The sequence below is a fragment of the Lutjanus erythropterus genome, chromosome 4, assembly GCF_056507025.1.
Source record: "Lutjanus erythropterus isolate fLutEry1 chromosome 4, fLutEry1.hap2, whole genome shotgun sequence".
Taxonomy (NCBI): domain Eukaryota; kingdom Metazoa; phylum Chordata; class Actinopteri; order Lutjaniformes; family Lutjanidae; genus Lutjanus; species Lutjanus erythropterus.
Window position 1 is genome coordinate 29467155 of NC_139320.1, and position 19973 is coordinate 29487127.

The 19973-nt window shown below is 40.0% G+C and overlaps 1 protein-coding gene across 6 annotated transcripts in view; it reads left to right on the plus strand.

Annotated features, from left to right (window-relative positions):
- actn4 (actinin, alpha 4) overlaps positions 1 to 19973 on the plus strand; it is a 74914-nt gene that overhangs the window by 45123 nt on the left and 9818 nt on the right. For 4 of the 6 annotated variants that reach the window (XM_084717563.1, XM_084717565.1, XM_084717562.1 and 1 more), the window contains exons 3-16: positions 759 to 878; positions 3324 to 3410; positions 5476 to 5563; positions 6836 to 6914; positions 7139 to 7220; positions 9178 to 9263; positions 14559 to 14651; positions 15364 to 15489; positions 15688 to 15792; positions 16236 to 16383; positions 16585 to 16735; positions 16865 to 16973; positions 18383 to 18523; positions 18623 to 18805. In XM_084717563.1, coding sequence (XP_084573689.1) covers positions 759 to 878; positions 3324 to 3410; positions 5476 to 5563; positions 6836 to 6914; positions 7139 to 7220; positions 9178 to 9263; positions 14559 to 14651; positions 15364 to 15489; positions 15688 to 15792; positions 16236 to 16383; positions 16585 to 16735; positions 16865 to 16973; positions 18383 to 18523; positions 18623 to 18805 — 1598 coding nt within the window. Of the gene's footprint in view, positions 1 to 758; positions 879 to 3323; positions 3411 to 5475; positions 5564 to 6835; positions 6915 to 7138; positions 7221 to 9177; positions 9264 to 12638; positions 12725 to 14558; positions 14652 to 15363; positions 15490 to 15687; positions 15793 to 16235; positions 16384 to 16584; positions 16736 to 16864; positions 16974 to 18382; positions 18524 to 18622; positions 18806 to 19973 lie in introns of all 6 variants that reach the window. The other 2 variants (XM_084717561.1, XM_084717560.1) reach the window with 1 other exon arrangement.

The following is a 19973-nucleotide window of genomic DNA, read 5'->3' on the forward strand; positions in this document are numbered from 1 at the left end:
AAGAGAAAATAAATATTTTTCTGTGGTACTGAAAGAGGTAGCGAGCATCGTTTTTATGTACTAGTGCATCATTGAAGTTAACTCCTGACAATTCTGCGCATGACCTCAAATCACTGGAGTCGACAGAAAATGGAAGTTTTTAATTAAATTAAAATGGCTGTAATTACACCCGTCGATTAATGTTTTGAAATGATTCACACAGAAGCCGCAGGGAAAGCCGTCCAGCCCACCACACACTTGTATGTCACCGAGCGGCGGCCCGATTTTCAAAGCCGTCTCTGAGCTGTCGATCAGATGTTAAAGATGCGTAACATCTCTGTCTAATCCAGTAATCCAGGGTGTGGTCGCTCACAATTTCCAACCTCAGTCAGATCACAGCATTTAAAAAAGAAAGCAAAAAAAACATTGGGAACTCCCCGCTGTTATCTGTCGTCGGCGTGTGACAGCGTTCCCCTCGAGGTTACTCATGTTTAATTGCAGGTTGTAGCAGGGAAACTGTTCCTATTGGTGTACTAGATAATCATTTGAACGACTGTCATCCCATAATGAAATTTTGACTCTCATGTGGCTTCCTTTTTCACATTCACTTCAGTTTTTTTCTGCTGTGAGCGGCGCTAACGTCCCCACTGTAACTGTAACCGTCCTGCCTGAGTGTGGTTCTGCTGAGCCTGTGGAAACATGCTCAGCTCTTGTCACCACAGGAGCTAACTCACTCACTTTTTGTTTGTTCCCCTGCGTGTGTGTGTTTGTTTCTGCAGGCGAACGGTTACCCAAGCCTGAGCGAGGCAAGATGAGGGTTCATAAGATCAACAACGTGAACAAAGCCCTGGACTTCATCGCCAGCAAGGGAGTCAAACTGGTCTCTATTGGAGCAGAGGGTAAGCATGCACACGTATGGATGCACGTTACACCAAACACGTCCCTCTCATCCCCCCCTTCCTCATGAACTGCAGATACCTTGAACTTCCTCAGGCCTCACTGTGGAAACCACCATCTTATTCAGCTGTTTTAATCCTTAAAAAAAATTTGACCTCAAGACAAAAATGTAGTTTTCAAACTTGGCGAGTATAAAATCCACACCCAAAGTGACTGACCTTTGGACATTAATGGATCACCGAACAAAAAAACACAAAATATTCAGTGTCTGCCAACCAAATCCAATATTTGGTTTCGTTTATTTGTCCCTTCATATTACAGCTGCACAGCATACTGAGACTCAGGGATGTGACAGGGTTTTTTTTTTTCAGTTTAGAGCAAAAGCCCTTCAAAATGTCTAACACTGCTGCCTGCGTGTTAGCTAGCTAACTAAAATTGGTTCATGTGATAGAACAGTGTAAGACAATATTGCATGATGTCAAACATGTATTGTTTGGGAGCATATCTGGAGATTTTTATTCATTTTATTTTAGTCTGAGGAGCATAGGGCATTGTGTTTTTTTTATGTTTTTTTATGGCTGTGGGATGCTCCGTTTCTGCATCCTGCAGAAGCATCAAAAAGTAATAATAGTTTGGGTGATACGGCGTTTTAATTCTAACTTTAGCAATTATGGGTTGCTCATATTTATACAGCCACAACAACAAAAATAAAACCTTTTTTTCCCTCTAGAGGGGCAGCTCAGCCAAAGAGGGCAAACAGGCTGTTGCTTTGGCAACATTAGCCCTGCCTTGTCAGCCTTGTGCATGTCTTTTCTGTGGCTAAAGTTAACAAATCATAACAATTCAACAAAACTAGTAAATAATATTTCTGCTTTAAGAACGTAAAACCTGCATCTCAGGCTTTTTTCAATGGTTCCTATGAAATCGTAATGGTGCAACTGCATCGTGGGTAATCACGTTCAGTCTTGTGCAGAGCTTGTGCTCAGAATAAATGCACTTCACTCATTTTGCACATCAGACTTAGAAGGTGAAACAGCAGTAAGAGATGCCTCCCTCTCTGCCTGATCCTGCTGATTGAGGACGGAGCTCCAGGGCTGGGCGGCTATACAGGAGTGTGTGTGTGTCAGGGTCAGCTGGAGGACAGTGACCTTTCTCCTACTGTCGGGACAAACGTGACATTCCTGCAGCGTGACACTACTGTTACTGAAGACCATGGAACACAGATTGCCCCAAAATACTGCAATCCTGTGAATGCACACAAACACACACACTCTTTCTGGCCTTCCATGAAAGCAGCTCACTGAAGGTCATCTACTGGAAACAGACGGAGAGAAAAATGCCGACATAGAAGATGGAAGAGGAAAAAATTGAGGGATGGTGGTGATGGCATGATGGAGGAGGACGTCCTACTCTTTCCTCGTCAGAGATTGTTTAAACTGACACATTCTGGTTCCCGGGCCTCTGTTTGATCTCCAGAGACTTGAGTCTTTCTGTAATAAGTTAAAGTTCGGGGTCGGTGAGGCCTGTTGGTGGGGAGATGGACCGGAGAACTGGACAGAAAGAATTTAGCTTTTATTAGGGTTTAGAAAATACATTTGACATTTATTTATGAGCGTTTTTAATGTGGAGCACACAAGCAGAGATGAATGAAGCAGAAGAGAAACTGATACTCAAAGGTGGATATCAAATTAAATGTGAAGAATGTTAGAATGACAGCGATGCGGCACAAATTCACAGGTGACAGCTCACAGTGAGAGTGTGACTGAGCAGGTGAAAGTATGAAAGGACTCTGTTTGAACTATGAGAGGAATCTGAGCCACGCTACATACCTTCTCACTAACATGTCACTGCACATGACAAGAAGATGTCCTGTTCTGTGTGTGTTTGTGTGTTCATTAACCTGTGAAATATCTGTGGATCGTGGTGGGAAAACTGAGATAATGATATTTGAAGTTTCGATGTGAATATCTTCACTGTGCAGAATGAATTTGTTAATGTCATTAGATAAACTTCTGCTACTCAGAGTCAGAAACCTAAGTATTGTTTTCACTGCACACGTCTTTACGGGGCACAAAGTCACTCCAGACAATACATTAATGTTTTCGCCCTTTTCAGGAGATTAATGATGTGTCTCTTGTACAATGGATGAAACAAATGTCTTGCAAGTGCCAACTGACTGTATTGTATATCAACCGAGATTGCATTTATTTTATGAAAGAAGTCATTGTTAATATATTACACATTCCAGGAAAAGCAGGAGATTTGGCAGCTGTGGAGCATTAAGTGCAGTTGTGTGTGGGTGTGTTGGTGTTATTAGATGAAAGAGCAGATGTAAGATTGTAAAAACAAGATTTGTGCTCCAGAGTGAATCTACATATAACCAAACAGAACGTGGCGATTAATTGAAGTGACTTTTTTCTCTTGTTGTTGTTGTTGTTGTTGTGCAGAAATTGTGGATGGAAACGCCAAGATGACCCTGGGAATGATCTGGACCATCATCCTCCGCTTCGCCATCCAGGACATCTCTGTAGAAGGTACACTTTCTTGTAGTTTAAAGGGCAATTCCACTGTGGTATTTTACATGTTTTTAAGAAGGACACTCAGCTGTGAGCAAAAAGCAGTGATGTTGGTTCACAAACAAGGTTTGATTCAGTCACAGTGGCCTGTTAGACGGGCTGGGGGTGGTTTACATATATGTAGCAATGTCATCATGAGCCTCTTTCACACACAGTTCCTGGTAGATTACTGGGATAACTCTTCAGATGTAGCTATTGATTTTCATTATGAACACAGGCAGCTACGTTTTGATACATTTACTTCATGCACTTTGTCCAACATGCCATGGCAAATCCAGAATAAATGGGGCAAGGGATAGTCCAGCAGATGGTGATAATGCAACATTAATAGATGCCAGCCGCTGTAAAACTAAATATAAGAAGAAAATGGTGGCATAGCTGGATGTACATGTGCATTAGGGAAGATTATTTTCAGGAATATTCAGGAGCTGTATTTGTCTAATGCTCCTGTAACGTATTTAATATTCAACAAGTTTGCAAGATAAATAATGTTTTTCCATGATCAGATCTACCCGAATCAGAAACGCACATGCAAGCCATTAAAAGGAATATAAATGAGCGTTGGATGTCTTGAGTGACTCCAGTGGTCAGTGGAGTCTTGTTATTGGTTTGCTCGCTCCGTGTGAAAGCATGTTTTGTTGGATGGACCTAATATTTTTTTACGTGCTTGGCCCTGCTATGTTACTACTTCATTCACAATACAGCCACACCAGCGTTTTTCCTGACATGTTTGTAGGTCTTTAGTTGATGAAATTGGTGGTGCAGATTCTTTGAATATTGATCCCTGCTCCTATTCACACATGAACCCCCTAAAAAAATTTTCCTGAACATTTCAGGAATGGGAAAACATTTGTAGAAGTGTTCAGGAAAATATAATTTTGACACTAAATCATACATTCTTCAACCAAAGTTTGGCGGTTTGGATTTGAATACATAAGAAATGCTACTTGGAAGCTACAAATTGATATCAAAACCTGGAGAGACCCACCCTTTAATTTGGATAAACGTATTCAGCAGCAGCAGCTCGGCAGAGAAGTTCCCTGCTGAAGGACACAGTGACAGCTCGACTCCAGCCAGGTTTTCAGGATTAATTAGCTGCAGGAATCCTTGTTGTTAACACACACATGCAGATGTGCAAGTTGAGCATGCTTTGTGAGAACCAGAGTGGAAATAACAAGGCTAAAGACACACACAGACACGGGGGGGTGAGTAGTGATGAGATATAGCCAAAATGAAACGGGCCTGGCCTACATGACTGCTCACTGAGACTGACGATGATTTGAAACTACTGTTTTACCCACATTTGTTATTATTACTTGGTAATACAATGACATATTGCTGCACAGTAATGTAAACTTTTTCAGACTGGCTCTACAATTAATGTTTTTCAATTTCCAGTTCCAGGAGTCCAAGATGACGACTTCTGATGAATTATTTTAACAAACCAAACAATCCAAAACCCACAGACGCTGAAATTAAACTGATATAAAATAGAACGGCAATAAATCCTCATAGATTTTCTGAAGAATAACCACTCTTATCAGTCAATCATTTCACTGTTAAACATAATCATAAAGGCCAACCACTGATGGGTGCCTGTGCATCACTGTTTCCTGTGTTGTTTGTTTTGTTTTTAAATGAATGTTTGCATTTATTTTGCTTGATAAATGTCGACTGGATATTAGAATAATCATTCCTCTGTTAAAGCTGTAATGACTCTGTGGCAGCTAATTAAAGCTGTCTGTGTTGAATTAACTCTGGTGGGTGTGGGCCACTATAAGGAATATTGAGTTAGTGACTGACATTTCTCTGAGGTTTGTTGAGGCACATGGAGTAAACAAAAACATCCTCGTATTTTGACTGAAACGGTTCATATTGAGCTCTCGTATGAGCAATGAAGAGACGTGTTTTACTCTGTTCACACACTAATGCTGACCTCCTCTTCTCCTCTCACTCCTGCTGCACCCGTCTCCTCTTCGTTTCTTTTTCTCTACTTCTCTTTTCATTTTACTCCTGATTGCAGAGACCTCTGCGAAGGAAGGTCTTCTCTTGTGGTGCCAGAGGAAGACTGCTCCTTACAAGAATGTCAACGTGCAGAACTTCCACATTAGGTAACAACATACACACGCATACGCCATAAGGTCAGACCGACCTCAGTTTTTAAGGCCTTATTCTTGGATGAAAGCTGAGTCGGTCATTTTCTCAGAAAATTATAGATATTCAGCATTTCTGTCTGAATTCAGTTCTTGATCCTGCAGTTGCAAAATCCTCTTAAAGAGCTTTTAGATTCTCATGTGGCAGTAAAACTCATCAGTAAAAGCCCTGATGATATAAAGAGTTTATGGTTAACTGCAGTCTACGAGAAACTTTAATCAGTGCTGGCAACACCATGGACCAATATTTAAAAAACATTCTCAGCATTCTCAGTTGTCATGAAGCAGCGAGACCACATCCAGCGGTATATGAGTAAATATTTAACATCAAATAATTAATATGTCACCATAAGCTAACACTGGTTAATGCTGAATGAAAGCACAGTGTTGTCCAGGAAAATAAAATATTCCTCAAATTACTGCTACTTTAAAGTGTAGAAATGTCGCCCCCTGTTGGAGAAACTGGGACATGTTTCACTGTCCTGTGAACAGTAATATACTGTTCATGTGTCAGATGATATGAAATTATGTAAAGGGAAGAATTAAAGTCTGTCATAATGTATAATATCCCTGTCCGTGTACATCACATACAAAAGTTAATATTAATTATTTTACCAAAAAATGCTAAGAACTGAGTGAACTCCACTCTAATCTATGCAAGCATTGTGCTTGAAATCACACACTGTGCACTACATACCCAGTATGTGTGCTTTTGTTTACATATTTCTGGGTTAATAAACAGTGGTTAGTATTTTTTTTGCAGTGCCCAGTTTGTTTCACATCACCACCTGAGAGACTCTCTCCCAGTTGCAGGCATGTAACCATGGTAACCCGTGCCATCGATGAACTAATTTAAAGTGAAATCTTACTTACCTTTAAACAGAAACATTATTGATGTTTTGCCAAAGCAACGCCTTCATCCAGCAGTCCAAAATCCAAAGACTGCCTGTTTGTAGTTTCAGAATTTTAGCTAAGTGGGAATTTAATTTCAGAATTCTGCTTTTTTGTTGCAAATTTCTTTCTAAATTTAACTTAAAGTCACAATGAAAAGTGTTTCATGGGCATCTTAACCCAGCTGCCCTCATGCAGATCAGATCAGACTTTATCAATGGTAGCCGGCGTGATGACAGTTGCAGGTAAAACAGACAAACTTACAAATCACAGCCATGAGTGTCATGTTACTGTCTACCTCTGCCTCACGCTCATCTCTTCTCTTTGTCTGTCCAACAGCTGGAAGGACGGTCTCGCCTTCAACGCTCTGATCCACAGACACAGACCTGATCTCATCGACTATGACAGCCTCAGAAAGGTACACACACTCACAGACACACTTACTAGACCTACACTGCTACTACATTTAACTATTTTTTTATATACAAAAAATCCAAATGTTAGACAGCCTGAAATGACCAGTAGTTAAAAAAAACTTTGAACTTGCTAAAAATAAAAAGATAACCTACTAGCCTAGTTCTAATTAGGTTAGTTGTTAGTTGTTAGGTTAGTTGTCTTCTGACACTATGATTGGTTGTTTAGGACGACCCAGTGACCAACCTGAACAATGCCTTCGAGGTGGCTGAGAAGCACCTGGACATCCCCAAGATGTTGGACGCAGAAGGTAACCTGTGTTGTTATTATTAAACTGTTCTGTTTATGTACTATAATCCACTATACTATATATACTGTATATATACAAACTGTTTTCATTAACTGGCTGTGTTTACATGCACAACAGGGTGACTGTTGTTTCATAATAGAAGTGGGTGGTTGTCTGATTAAGCTGCTTGAGTTATTATGATAATAATAATATGACAACTCCCGAATTATTTATTCTCATACATTTTTAAAATGCTCTGTTTTTTCATAACACTGGAACAGCTACAGTGTTTACATTGTTTCACTGATAGTTTGTGTTGTTTGTATGTCCCAGTGTGACTATTCTCATTTTCAGAGCAGTCTAAACACCACAACCTAAACTTAAACTCCACTTGACTCTAAAAGGTGAAGAGCTGAACATAAAAAGTAAAGGATTTAAATATGTTCTGATGTCTGTAAAAGTCGTAAGAGCAGAGTGCCTGCTGTGTACTGTCTGTGCACTTTGACCAGAAACACAATAATGTTAAAGTAATGTCAGAGTACAGTACAGCTTGTCATGACCGAATTTAATTATCGCCTCACTTCCATTAACAGTCACAGTGTTGATGTGCATGTAAATGTGGCCACTGATCTCCAGCTCCACTGTTGTACCTGTTATATGAGCTGTTACAGCAGAGGAGAGGCTGACTGTCATCTTCAGGATCGATGGAGCCTCCATCCCTCCCCTCCCCTTCACTCCTCCTCTGTCTCCTCTCATGCTTTGGATTGTAAAGCAGATGTAACTGTCTGAATGTCTGTATGTAGATAGGGTGGACCAATATGAGCAACGAGGGCTGATTTTTAAAACTGACATTTAGTTTCCTAAAAATGAAAATAATAATACACACAAGAGGTGTGAATTTGCACTGGCCTCATGACTTGATTCGATTGTGATTCACCTGTCAGCTATTGTTGATTATAAACCTCAGAGTTTTTCATTGAGAAAAAATGACTTTCTTTTTCCCTTCGTGGTTTGAATTTGCAGTTTAGTTATGAGGTTACTGCGAGGCAAAGTATCATGGGAGTTAAGTAAAAGAAAAGTTTTAGTTGTAGTTGTTTTTAAAATGTTTTTTCGTGTTTTAATGTATAAAAAGACCCAAATTAAACCATGTAAGCGGACCAATTCATTACTCACAGTTATCAGCTAATTATTTAAAAAGCATTTGTACAGGAATGATTCTGTCCAAGCTCTCTAATCCATAAACCCAGTTTCCACTGTATTAATGCTACAAAAATATTTAATATTTGAGAAGCAGATTTTAGTTCATGCTTCCCAGCAAGTTTATAAAATCCAAAATGTACCCAAATGTCTGCTTTTAAAAATTCTGTGTGCATTTTTTGCCACTTGCTCCTGATCTTTGCCTCCTTCACCACATCTCCTAATATATAAAAGAAAGGTTAGCCAGAGCATCTTTGCATTAGCTCAACATTTGCCCACATTTCATTGACGTGTTAACTTTACTGTCCAGCTGAGGCAGGAAATTCAGCAATCAAGTTAAGTGGCCTATAATTCTGTGCAGGCTGCAGACTCTTGATTTATGTTGCGTCACTACATCGATGCAGAATCTTCCTTTTCCATATCACAATGCATCAAACAAAATCCAATTTAATTTCAGGTAATTTTTACCAGAATTTTTATGCAGCTTTGATCAGGTAGGAAGTTCACCACTGTAAACTGCCATATGGGTCTGACCCTGTATGTCCTGTGTTGTTAGTTGTGTGTCCATCCTGCAATCATTCTGTTTGCCTGTGAATCAAGTTTTGATCGTTCTGTCTGGCTGTTAACGGCTACAGCAGCTTGTTAAATGTGTGTCTCTGTTTGCAGCCTGTTTAATATGTGAGTTCCTACATGTGTGTCCTGTTGTGTGTAATCACACGTCCTCTGTCCTGCCTGTTTATGTGTGTCTGTCTTCATAACCACGGTCTTCCCCCCCTTGTAGACATTGTGAACACTGCTCGTCCAGATGAGAAAGCCATAATGACTTATGTGTCCAGTTTCTACCATGCCTTCTCTGGAGCACAGAAGGTACCCTCTGACCCCCCTGACCTCGACCTTTAACCCCCTTGTTACTAACACGGTGCTGCTTCCTGTTCAGCATGGCCTCACTCTGTCGACAGCGCTGCTACTGTACGTCCCGGACCTCAACAAGGACACTGGATTTGTTGGGACACAAACACACATATACATGCAAACACAGATCCTACAGTAATAGTGTGAGTGTAGCTGTGCTGGTGAAAGCAGTAAATATTCTGTCCTCTGTGGTATTGTGATTTATTGAAAGAGTGTATGAACTGCAGAAGACTGCAGCTTTTGCAACAACTGTCTTAGAACAACTGGGTTATTCATAAAAAATTAAAGTAATAATCACCAACAGTAAAGAGCTGTTGGTGATTATTCGGTGATTGAATTACTGTTTACAAAACAGTGTTTGTACATCTGCAAGACATCTCTGTTTTCAGCAGCTGGATTTATGAAGACTTTCTGTACAGTTCAGGTAAATGTAGTGTACAGTATAACAACTTTTTCATAGATAATAGGAGTGGGTGATATGGTCCAAACACTTAATATTTTGTATTTTTTAGTCATGGTTATAGTATATATCATGATACAGTAATTGTTCTATAAATTCAGTGAAGAAATTGTTTAAAATAACCATAAGGTACATCACATTTAATTATTTTCTTTCTTTTTATTTTAAACTTCTGTATTTAAAGTCTCCTCCATGTTTTCTTGCCATCCTCTTCTTCTCAGGCAGTTGGTAAGCCAACCAGAGGTGCATTATCATTATCATGTTACCTGGCAGTTGGATTTGCGAGATCACAATATCATGTGAGAATCCGGTTTAGCCTTTACGAGTTGGAGTTATTAATTGTGTCGGTGAAAAGAGAGGAAATCAATGTCAAAATTCAAATTCAAAATTACTCATCTTGGCAGTCAGTATATGACTTTAAAATGTAAAGTATTGTCATGCAGTTTGAGTAGCCTTTCAATCATAATATTTCAGTGTTCATGTTATGTGGACATTTTTTGGCAGCTGTTTTTAATTTGGCACAGGGTCTGTGTCAGTCCTATTTAAGGACATTTTCAGGAGGACCGGATTTGAAAAAAGTGCAGTGCGATGAGGCTGGACGTTTACGTTTCTTGTGTCTGGCCTATAAAGTTTATTTATGTTAAAAGAAAGGAATTTAAGGAATTTAAATGTGTTTTAGTTTTCATAATTGGAAAAGAAACATGATGTACAAACGTACAAGAAAAAAAGAATGTACCTTTGTAATTCTAGATTAGTAGCTTGTTGTTTTAATAAACACAGTGTTGCATTTAACATTTTTACATTCAGTTTGACTTTCCTAAATTCTCTGCTTAAGCGGAGTAAAGAGTTTTTAAAATAATACGGGTCTCTGGTATTAACAACAGCCATAAATGGGCTACTTAACCAACCAATAAAATGATGATCTTGTAATAAACAAAACTAGTAAACACTGATAAACTTAGAATGTGCAGTTCTTTAAATAAAATCGGTTCGACAAAGGGCCCATGGGCCCCAGTTGAACGGGCAAGGCAGGTTTATTTATGTAGCACCATTCAGACAGCATGGAAATACATTAAAATAAAACCTTAAAAGAAAATTAAAATGGGATTTGGATCATAAGAACAAAAGCTAAAAGCAAGCTCATAAATAGTTAAAGCATAACATATATTGCATTTGTTTGCTTTTGTTTTTAATTTTTTTTTTCAAACATAAAACAAGAGTTACAGACTATCTTAACAAGAAGTTATGTGATATTTTAAACCCTGATTTAAATAGGCCCGGTCTATGCTGTACTAATTTAGGAACTTCTTCAGCTAGGATGGTTCTGTAATTGTTATATTCCTATCCTCAGATAAGACAGGATTTTATTTCCTAAATGCAATTAGGAAATGTGTTTCAGTACCAAAAATCCTAAATGGCATCCTAAATTGAGATAAGATATCAGAGTTTAGGAAGTTTCTGTAATGAGGCTTCTGGTAATTCTCTCGTCTTCTCCTCCTTTTTTCTACCCTCCCTTCCCCTTGTTTCTCTCCTTCACCTCCTCGTCTCTGGTTTTTCCTCCTCCCTCTCTCCTCTCTCCTCCTCCCCCTCTCTTCTCTCTTCTCCCTGTAGGCCTCTGAACAGAAGCCAGTTGATGTGTCTCTTGTTTTGCTCGTCTTCGTCTAATTAATTTTCTGGCCCATTCAGAACTTGTTTGTGTGCCTCTGCAGTCTCAGGAGAGAGAGGAGTGTGTGTGAGTGTGTGTGTGTGTGTGTGCACGCATGTGTTGTTGATCGTGTGTGTGTGAGACACACAGACAGGTCTGGTTATGAGTGCCGTGGTGTGTGTGTGTGTGTGTGTGTGTGTGTGTGTGTGTTCCATGTACAGCTTGTTCTCCTTCTCGATCTTGAATTATTAACATGGAACCAGTAACTACAGAAGAAGTTTGTTTTTGTAACAAACTGTGGACGGTTAGAAACAAACTGTTTGATCTGCAGACTTACTGCTTTTGCCAGCATTCGACTTTATTAAACAACATCACAGAAATCACACTTAATCCTGTTCACGTCAAGCATTTTTGGAAAGTTTATTCGTCATCTGGTGTGTGTTGGTTTTTCATTTTGCTCACTTGGCAGATGAAAAAGATAACTGAGACCCTGATCTTCTAACTGCAGTGCTTTTTGTTAGGAGTGAAAAAAAAAGAACATTATCGTTAATATACGTTTAAACTAAACTTTTAGCACTTTATCCTGGATTACTGATCCAGGATCCAAAGTGTTTTTCTCAAAAACTCATGTTGTTTTAGTACTAATTTAACTGTTATTGATTATTTTGTTGGACCTGTTGCAGTAGTTTCATAGTGTTTTCTCTGTCCTAACAAGTTGCACTGCAGTTCGTAGTTTCAGACCTCAGTGCAGTTTATTTTGTGCGGCCTGGTTTGTGATGGCGCCGTTGTCACCTGCTAAATGAACCAAACTGAAGGACTGACCTGCTTCAGACTGTGAATAAAAATCACTCCGAATGAATTCACTCTGACACAGACTCGGTGAGGCTTGATCTAGCTGTCGATGTGTGTGTTTGCGTCCCAACCTTGAGCTTGTGGCTCCAGTGTCCCACAACTCTCTTCAACGGGACACTTGTCCTCCTCTCCTCGTCCCCCTCACCCGACGTCCCACCTCCTGGCGTCAGTTTTTGGGGTAACAGGAGGAACTTGAAGCTGTGGATCTAAAGAGGGGAGACACTCTCTCCTCACCGTGTTCTCACATACTGTAGGGAGCAGGGACCAAGTTGCTTTGGGTAGCTTTGGCTTCACTTTGCCTCTCTCTCCCCCTTTCTGTTTACCATTCTTCATCAACCTCTCTCTGTCCTGCTGGGTGCTGGGTGATGCGTAGACATCGTGGGTACGCTGAGGCCGGATGAGAAGGCCATAATGACCTACGTGTCCTGCTTCTATCACGCCTTCTCTGGCGCACAGAAGGTGAGCTCCTCACGCTTCAGACTCACATTAACAATATTTCACTGCAGCAAAAACAACAAAAAACACTCACCAGGGTTTCCATCAGTTCTGATATGAAGTTTTATCCTAGACAGTGTAAAGACAGAGATCTTTTTTCTGGGGAGTTTAGTTTATATCAGCTTGTATCAGAAAATGGGTCAAATCACAGAAATATACTGGAATGTTCCCTCATGTTCCCTTATTCATTTTTATTTATTCTCACTTTGTGGAGGAAGTCATTCTTTTTGACATGGTTAAAAACTTTTTGGCAACTCGGGGAAAAGTCAGGAAATATAGGACTGTGATGGGAACTCTGGAAAAACAACAACAACAACAAATGCTTTCTGATGCTTCTGTTTCTGGGCTTTGGACATCAACTGTGTTTCCCAGAATGGGATTTACTTCATGGTCTGGAGTTAATTCTCAAACTCATGTTCAGTTCTATGATCGTCTGAGTGTTCGATCATTCTGCTGGTGTGGTTTTGGGACCAGACCTGTTTGTGTTTATTACCGTGGGAAACACTGTCTGATGTCTCTTCAGTTTCTCTTCAGCTATTAACACGTCTCAACTCTAAATGTTTGTTTTATTTTATGATGGTTTACACTCACAACACTTTTTTGCTCCCTTTTTTATGAGATGAAGGAAAACATGTCTGACTTGTGCACACAAAAGGTTTACTTCTCTCAAATTTTGTTTTTGTTTCTGTCTCTGTCAGTGAGCACTTCTCTATAGGCTTACCTTGATATTGTCATCCTAATATGAACCAATTAGGAGTTATGCCTAAACCCACACAATGAAGGTAATAAGTACCAGCAAAAAACTGTGAAACAGCCATAGTTCAGTACCTTATAAATGTCTTTTTCCATGACAAAATGGCACATTTTAGATTGCCTTTTTATTATGACCAGTCTAAGTCACATCTGTGTGATAATCCTGCTGTTTAATCAGCATTTCTGCCTCCACACCTGTCAGGTGGATTTATTTTCTTGATGTGGATTTTGAGAGAAAATTTGAGAGAAATAATTGTGTGCATAGGAGTCTTAGATTTTTTACTTCAACTCTTGAAAAATGGGAGCAAAAGTAAAAGTGTTGTGTTTATATTTTTTGTTGTGTATTCATATATGAAATGTATTAGTTTAGGCTTAATTGTTAAGAAAATACTTAAACTCAAATGATTAAAAAATGCTTTCAAAAAGCAGATGCATCTAAAGGAACAAATAAAAAGTGTTTTGTTGTACAGAATATATGAACTTGTCAAAGTCTGTGTACTGTGTTTGTTATTCCAGTGGTACAGTAGTGTACTGTCCTAAGCAGACCTACTGATGTGGACTTCAGCGCTACATGAACCTGTAACTAGATGAATGAGTGACTCCTGAGTTGTGACAGGAGACGCATGAAGCTTTAAAACACACAGACTGGTTTTGGCTCATTGAACTAACAACATCATCAGCAGCTGCAGCATGTTTTTATCAGTCAAACAATTTACGTAGATCAGAGTTTTTGTCTTATTTCACTTTTTAATGATGTGTGCCTGAAGTAGTGTTCACTGCCTGTGTGTGGAGTGTGTTCGCACATCTTTAGAGAACAAAACCTACATTATTTTATTATAATAATAGTTCAGGTTGAGGTACTAATAAAGCCAGTGGACACTTAGGTGTGTTTTAGTGACTTTAATGTGCAGCATCCTGTTTTTAAAACATGCAGTTAAGTTGAATGTTTTCACCAAGCTTTGGGCACAGTGCGTTGACGTCACTTGATGACACCGTGTTTTATCCGATCACTGTGAGCACCACTCATCACTGTGTTTCCTGATAGGCCGAGACAGCCGCAAACCGTATCTGCAAAGTGCTGGCTGTCAACCAGGAGAACGAGCAGATGATGGAGGACTACGAGAAACTGGCCAGTGATGTGAGTTCAGGACATGTTTACAGCTGGACAGTCCATATACTAACTTTAACATCATCATCTTATCATTCATTATGTTTACATGCACACCAGTTTTCCAGTATTTGCATATTACCTTAAGAATCAGGCCTTATTCCAAAGTAGCATTTTCTAATGAACACACGTGGGATATGCTGTTATTTTTCAGGTTTTCAGGACCATTCTTTGGACATGTATACAGCACATTTGAAATCTGTGTCTCGCTGAGGTTTTTACCGCAGTTTGCGACACACGGCCTCTTGCCTGTTTATACTCAGCTCTGTGCAATGCAAACAAATCAACCAGCCAACAGTTTGCAAGGCTGAGGTGGAGATGCATGCACAAAACAAAAGCCCACATTTCTGGTCAGAAGGAGAAACGCCTACTTTTAAATATTGCTGTTGGATATCAGCAGGTTTATGGATATGTTTTGAGTGTGATCAGTAATATAAGGCATAGGACATACGTCAATATGTTAATCAGAGTGTGCTGCATGTAAACATTGTCTTTAAATATTATTGAAATGTTTATTTTCATTTGGCATAAGCTGTAAACAGCTTAGAAGGGATAAGGGACAAACTGGAATATTTTGTGCATGTGAACATGTGCGAAAGTGTCAGCTCTTTGTTCCAGGTTTCACTCTGATGTCACAACCTTATTAAGTTTGTTTTGTCCTCGTCTTCCTCTCTGCCTCCAGCTGCTGGAGTGGATCCGTCGCACCATCCCCTGGCTGGAGAACCGGACCCAAGAGAAGACTGTAAACGACATGCAGGCGAAACAGGAGGACTTCAGAGACTACCGCTGTGTCCACAAACCACCCAAGGTTTAGAATCACTTCTGCAAAGCTTCCTGCTCCTTAAAATATACAACATGCGAGGATTTTTTTTTTTATTTTGACCATTTTTAAAGTTCCTGACAGTGATTCATATCCACTCATTTTTGTCATTTGAGTAGATGCTTTTTCTTCCTCTGCTGAATCTGTTCACTAACACTGCGACCTGACCTCCCTTCTTATCTTCAGGTCCAAGAGAAATGTCAGCTGGAGATCAGCTTCAACACTCTGCAGACCAAACTGAGACTCAGCAACAGACCTGCCTTCATGCCATCAGAGGGACGCATGGTGTCTGTAAGTCTGCAGACATGATTTATACAACTTAAATCTGATAGAAAACATGTAAATCTGTATTTTTCCAGTGAAAAGGTCGATATCTGAAGATCAAGACAAACATTTGAATGTTATGCTTATTTGTTACAGACTAAATCTGTGCTTGGGGAAATTCATATTCCAAATAAATGGATGTGCCGATACACTGATAGGACAAATCTGCTTTTGATAAATAGAAACAGCTGCCCTTAGATCTGCATTACAAAAGTGATGTTGTTTGTGATTTCTGCTTTGTCAACTTCTCTGCACTCAGTAAGAGATTAAAGAACACTGTAAACTGCAATATTAAAGTAAACTTTTCTGTACATATTTGTGTGATTGACAGGAGGGGAGTTAGGCAAAGAAACAGAAGCCAGACTATAAACTCTGCCATTTCCATATTAATTGCTGCTGTTTGTTCTCAGGATATCAATGGAGCGTGGCACACTCTGGAAGGAGCAGAAAAGGGCTACGAGGAGTGGATCCTCAGTGAGATCAGACGTCTGGAGAGACTGGAACATCTGGCAGAGAAGTTCCACCAGAAGGCCGCCATCCATGAATCCTGGACCGATGGTATGTCCATGTTTTATCAGCCACTCATACTGGATTAACGACATATTGAATCACTTCTTACATGCTGATTTCAGCACATGCAAATAAAATAAGGCAGAGAAGTAAACCTGTAATTGGACCTTGGACTCAAAGCACAAAGTTGCATTGTTTTCTTGATTCTACTGAAAGGTCAAGTGAATGAGTGGATTTATGTGTGTGCAGGTAAGGAGGCCATGCTGACCCAGAAAGACTATGAGACTTCCACCCTGTCAGAAGTCAAGGCGTTGCTACGGAAACACGAGGCCTTTGAGAGTGACCTGGCGGCCCATCAGGACAGAGTGGAGCAGATCGCCGCCATCGCACAGGAACTCAAGTAAAGAAAAACAACATGAGATCATAAGACATTATCTGCAGATAAAACCCTCTTGGTTCCTGAATCATTTCTCTCGAGTGTCGGCCGTAAACTCTGCTGTTCTCTGTTCTGTTCTGTGTGTTTTCCCAGCGAGCTGGACTACTACGACTCCGCCAGCGTCAACGCTCGCTGTCAGAAGATCTGCGATCAGTGGGACGTCCTGGGAGCCCTCACCCAGAGCCGCAAAGAGTCGCTGGAGGTACGACTCATCATCAAACATCTGTCTGTCGTGTCTGTGATACCAGGGTTTCTGATTAGATGTGGATGAAGTAATGTAGCTCACACTGTTAACTTTGCAACATTGTGATGCATTTCTCACTGATGCAGTTTTCACATCTCACAGATTGCTCCAAAATAGCGTATACTCATTTTGATACCAGCAGTGACTAACCTGCCAAAAAGCAAAAGAAGAAGTGTTCAACCAATCATAGCGCCAGATTCATCCCCTCTCCCTTCACCCAGATATCAAGTGGCTAGAGAAGAATCAACAACATGACATGGATCTTATCTCCCTCAGTTCCGCTCTGGGAAAATTTCAAAGAAAAGAAACACCCCCACATACAGTTCCAACACATAGTTCCTATTTTGCTCCCAGTCACCTGCAGAGCCTTGCAGTTTCTTCTCAATCGTATCTGATTATATTGTTTTCTTCATGTCTGATTTATAAGTTGAATAACTTCATGATATTACAGTAGTTTGGCAAATGATGATGTGCAAAGCAAAGTGGTGAGAAAGCATCCGAAGCGAGCATTACACTATTGTTACTCAAAATATTTTCCCAAGGTTGGCGCAGCTGCAAGACGTTTGAGGCACATGTTTCTCATTGATGTTGCTTTGTGAATCTTAAGCACGGTGGCTCTGAGAACTCAACACACTGCACCTGAAGAAAACAAACGCAAATAGACCAAATGCAAAACAAATCAAGAAAACATCTTCACCAACTTGGCAACACATGCATAGTATGTAAATTAATGTACACAACCTGATGCACAAAACTCAACCAAATAGAGAAGACAAGGGAAAGTTTTTTCCAGGGACATGGACGACAAGTATGGATCCTTTATTATATAAAATATTAATATCGCAGATGTGAATTAAACTTTTTGGTCCTAGATTAATAAAAATCACATTCAGTGGGAGTGTTATGACAGATTTGGTCAGTCTGCCTGTTTGATGGTCCCATTTTGCTGCAGTGAAGATGAAGATGAACAGACTGAAAACTTTATCTTATTAGCTAAAACAGATGTTGACAAAGTTTTCCTTTGAGGTCATAATTTGCAGTTGAAAAAGGTAATTAATCACAATTTATTGCAACATATGTCATTGCAATATTCAGCATATTGCAAAAAATAAATAAAAATAACAAGCATGTCCTTTTGAGTTAAATACAACAAAGGTATAAGTAGAAAAACATTTTCATATTCCTCAGTGTCGAAGTACAAAAAATTATGAATTCAGGTATCAGTACCACTAAAATCTGCTTCTAATTAAGTATTTACTCTGTCCTACACAAGCTGTGAATATCAAGTGTTTACATTCCAACACTTACATTTTTCTCATTAATTCAATAAGTTTATTTTCTTCTTCTCTCTGCTTTCCTTCCAACAGAGGACAGAGAAGCAGCTGGAGTCGATAGATGAGCTTTACCTGGAGTACGCCAAGAGAGCAGCACCCTTCAACAACTGGATGGAGGGAGCCATGGAGGACCTGCAGGACATGTTCATCGTCCACAACATTGAGGAGATCCAGGTAACTGGACACTGGACAGTGTGTGACAGGATAAAAAAGAAGATTTACATGAGAAATTTGACGTACACAGTACTGAGAGCTCCTTTTTTGTCTCCTCAGGGTCTGATCACAGCCCACGAGCAGTTCAAGTCCACTCTGGCAGAGGCCAACAAGGAGCGGGAGGCCATCCAGGCCATCCAGGCTGAGGTGCAGAAGATCGCCCAGAGCAACAGCATCAAGCTGAGCGGAGCAAACCCCTACACCACCATCACACCTGAGAGCATAGACAGCAAATGGGAAAAGGTAAGCTGCAGCTCAAACTTTCTAATGAAAAGGAAGGACTGTGGGCGTTTTTCTTACACCGGACTTTGTTCTGTATTATTGCCCCCTGGAGTTTGTGTAGTGTGTGCTTTAATGCATTAGAAATCACAAATACAGTGCAGTTCTTTCTCAGATTTTGATCTTTTGTTAAAGAGGTTCTGCTGGGAAGACAAACTACTCTGGTGTTTGTAATTTCTGCCTCCTACCACTTCTCAACTTTGAGTTCAGAGACACAGAAGTAGTAAACCAAAAATAGTTATGAGCACTTGATGCAGGTCTATTTTTTCTTCTCAAATCTTGGGGTGAAAGTAGGCTGACACGGTCTGGTAATCCGTAAAAGGTTCAGTGCCAGTATGCAGTACTGGAAAGAGAGGACAGCAGCTGCCTGTAAAGAACCCACATTCAAAAACCTTATCACTATCACGTCTCCAAAAAACAAATCGCATCTGACTGATTAGGTCAACATAAACAACAGTCAGTTTTCTTTGGAACAGTGCGTTTGATTTATTGTTGCTGTGCTTTTGATTTTTGCCTCAAGCAAACGAACACCAAAGTGTTTTGTTTTGATGGAAAGAAAACATCTTCCATTTTGTTGTACACATTGTAATAAACATTTTGAGACATTTTACTCATCATCTCTTTTAATTTATGCACCCAATGAAAATTCAAAGACAGACACTTGATCAAATGTTGTCAATTATTCTGTGGTACTTTGAACATTTAGATAAATAATTTGTGATGTTCTCACGACACCATACAGATGTAAGTTAAAGACGTGTGTTCATGGATGCATGAAATGGGGCAGAAGGCGAACAATATGAACCGATGAAGGTTGGAATAGTTGTAGCGACAAGAACTTCAACTTACTTTCACCCCTGAGCAGAACCATGAGTAGGAACCTTTTGTCCAGTATTTGTTTAATGATGTGAGCACTTTTGTGGTCATTGATTAGACTGATTGTATGGATCAGTGTAACTACAGTGAGCCAAAGATGGTGTCATCTGCCCGACCTGGTGTCTGGATGATTTCATGACTTTCTCCAGCTGTGTGTGTGTGCGTGCGTGCGTGCGTGCGTGCGTGCGTGTGTGCGTGTGTGTGTGTGTGTGTGCGTGTGCGCGTGCGTGCATGCGTGTGTGTGTGTGTGTGTTAC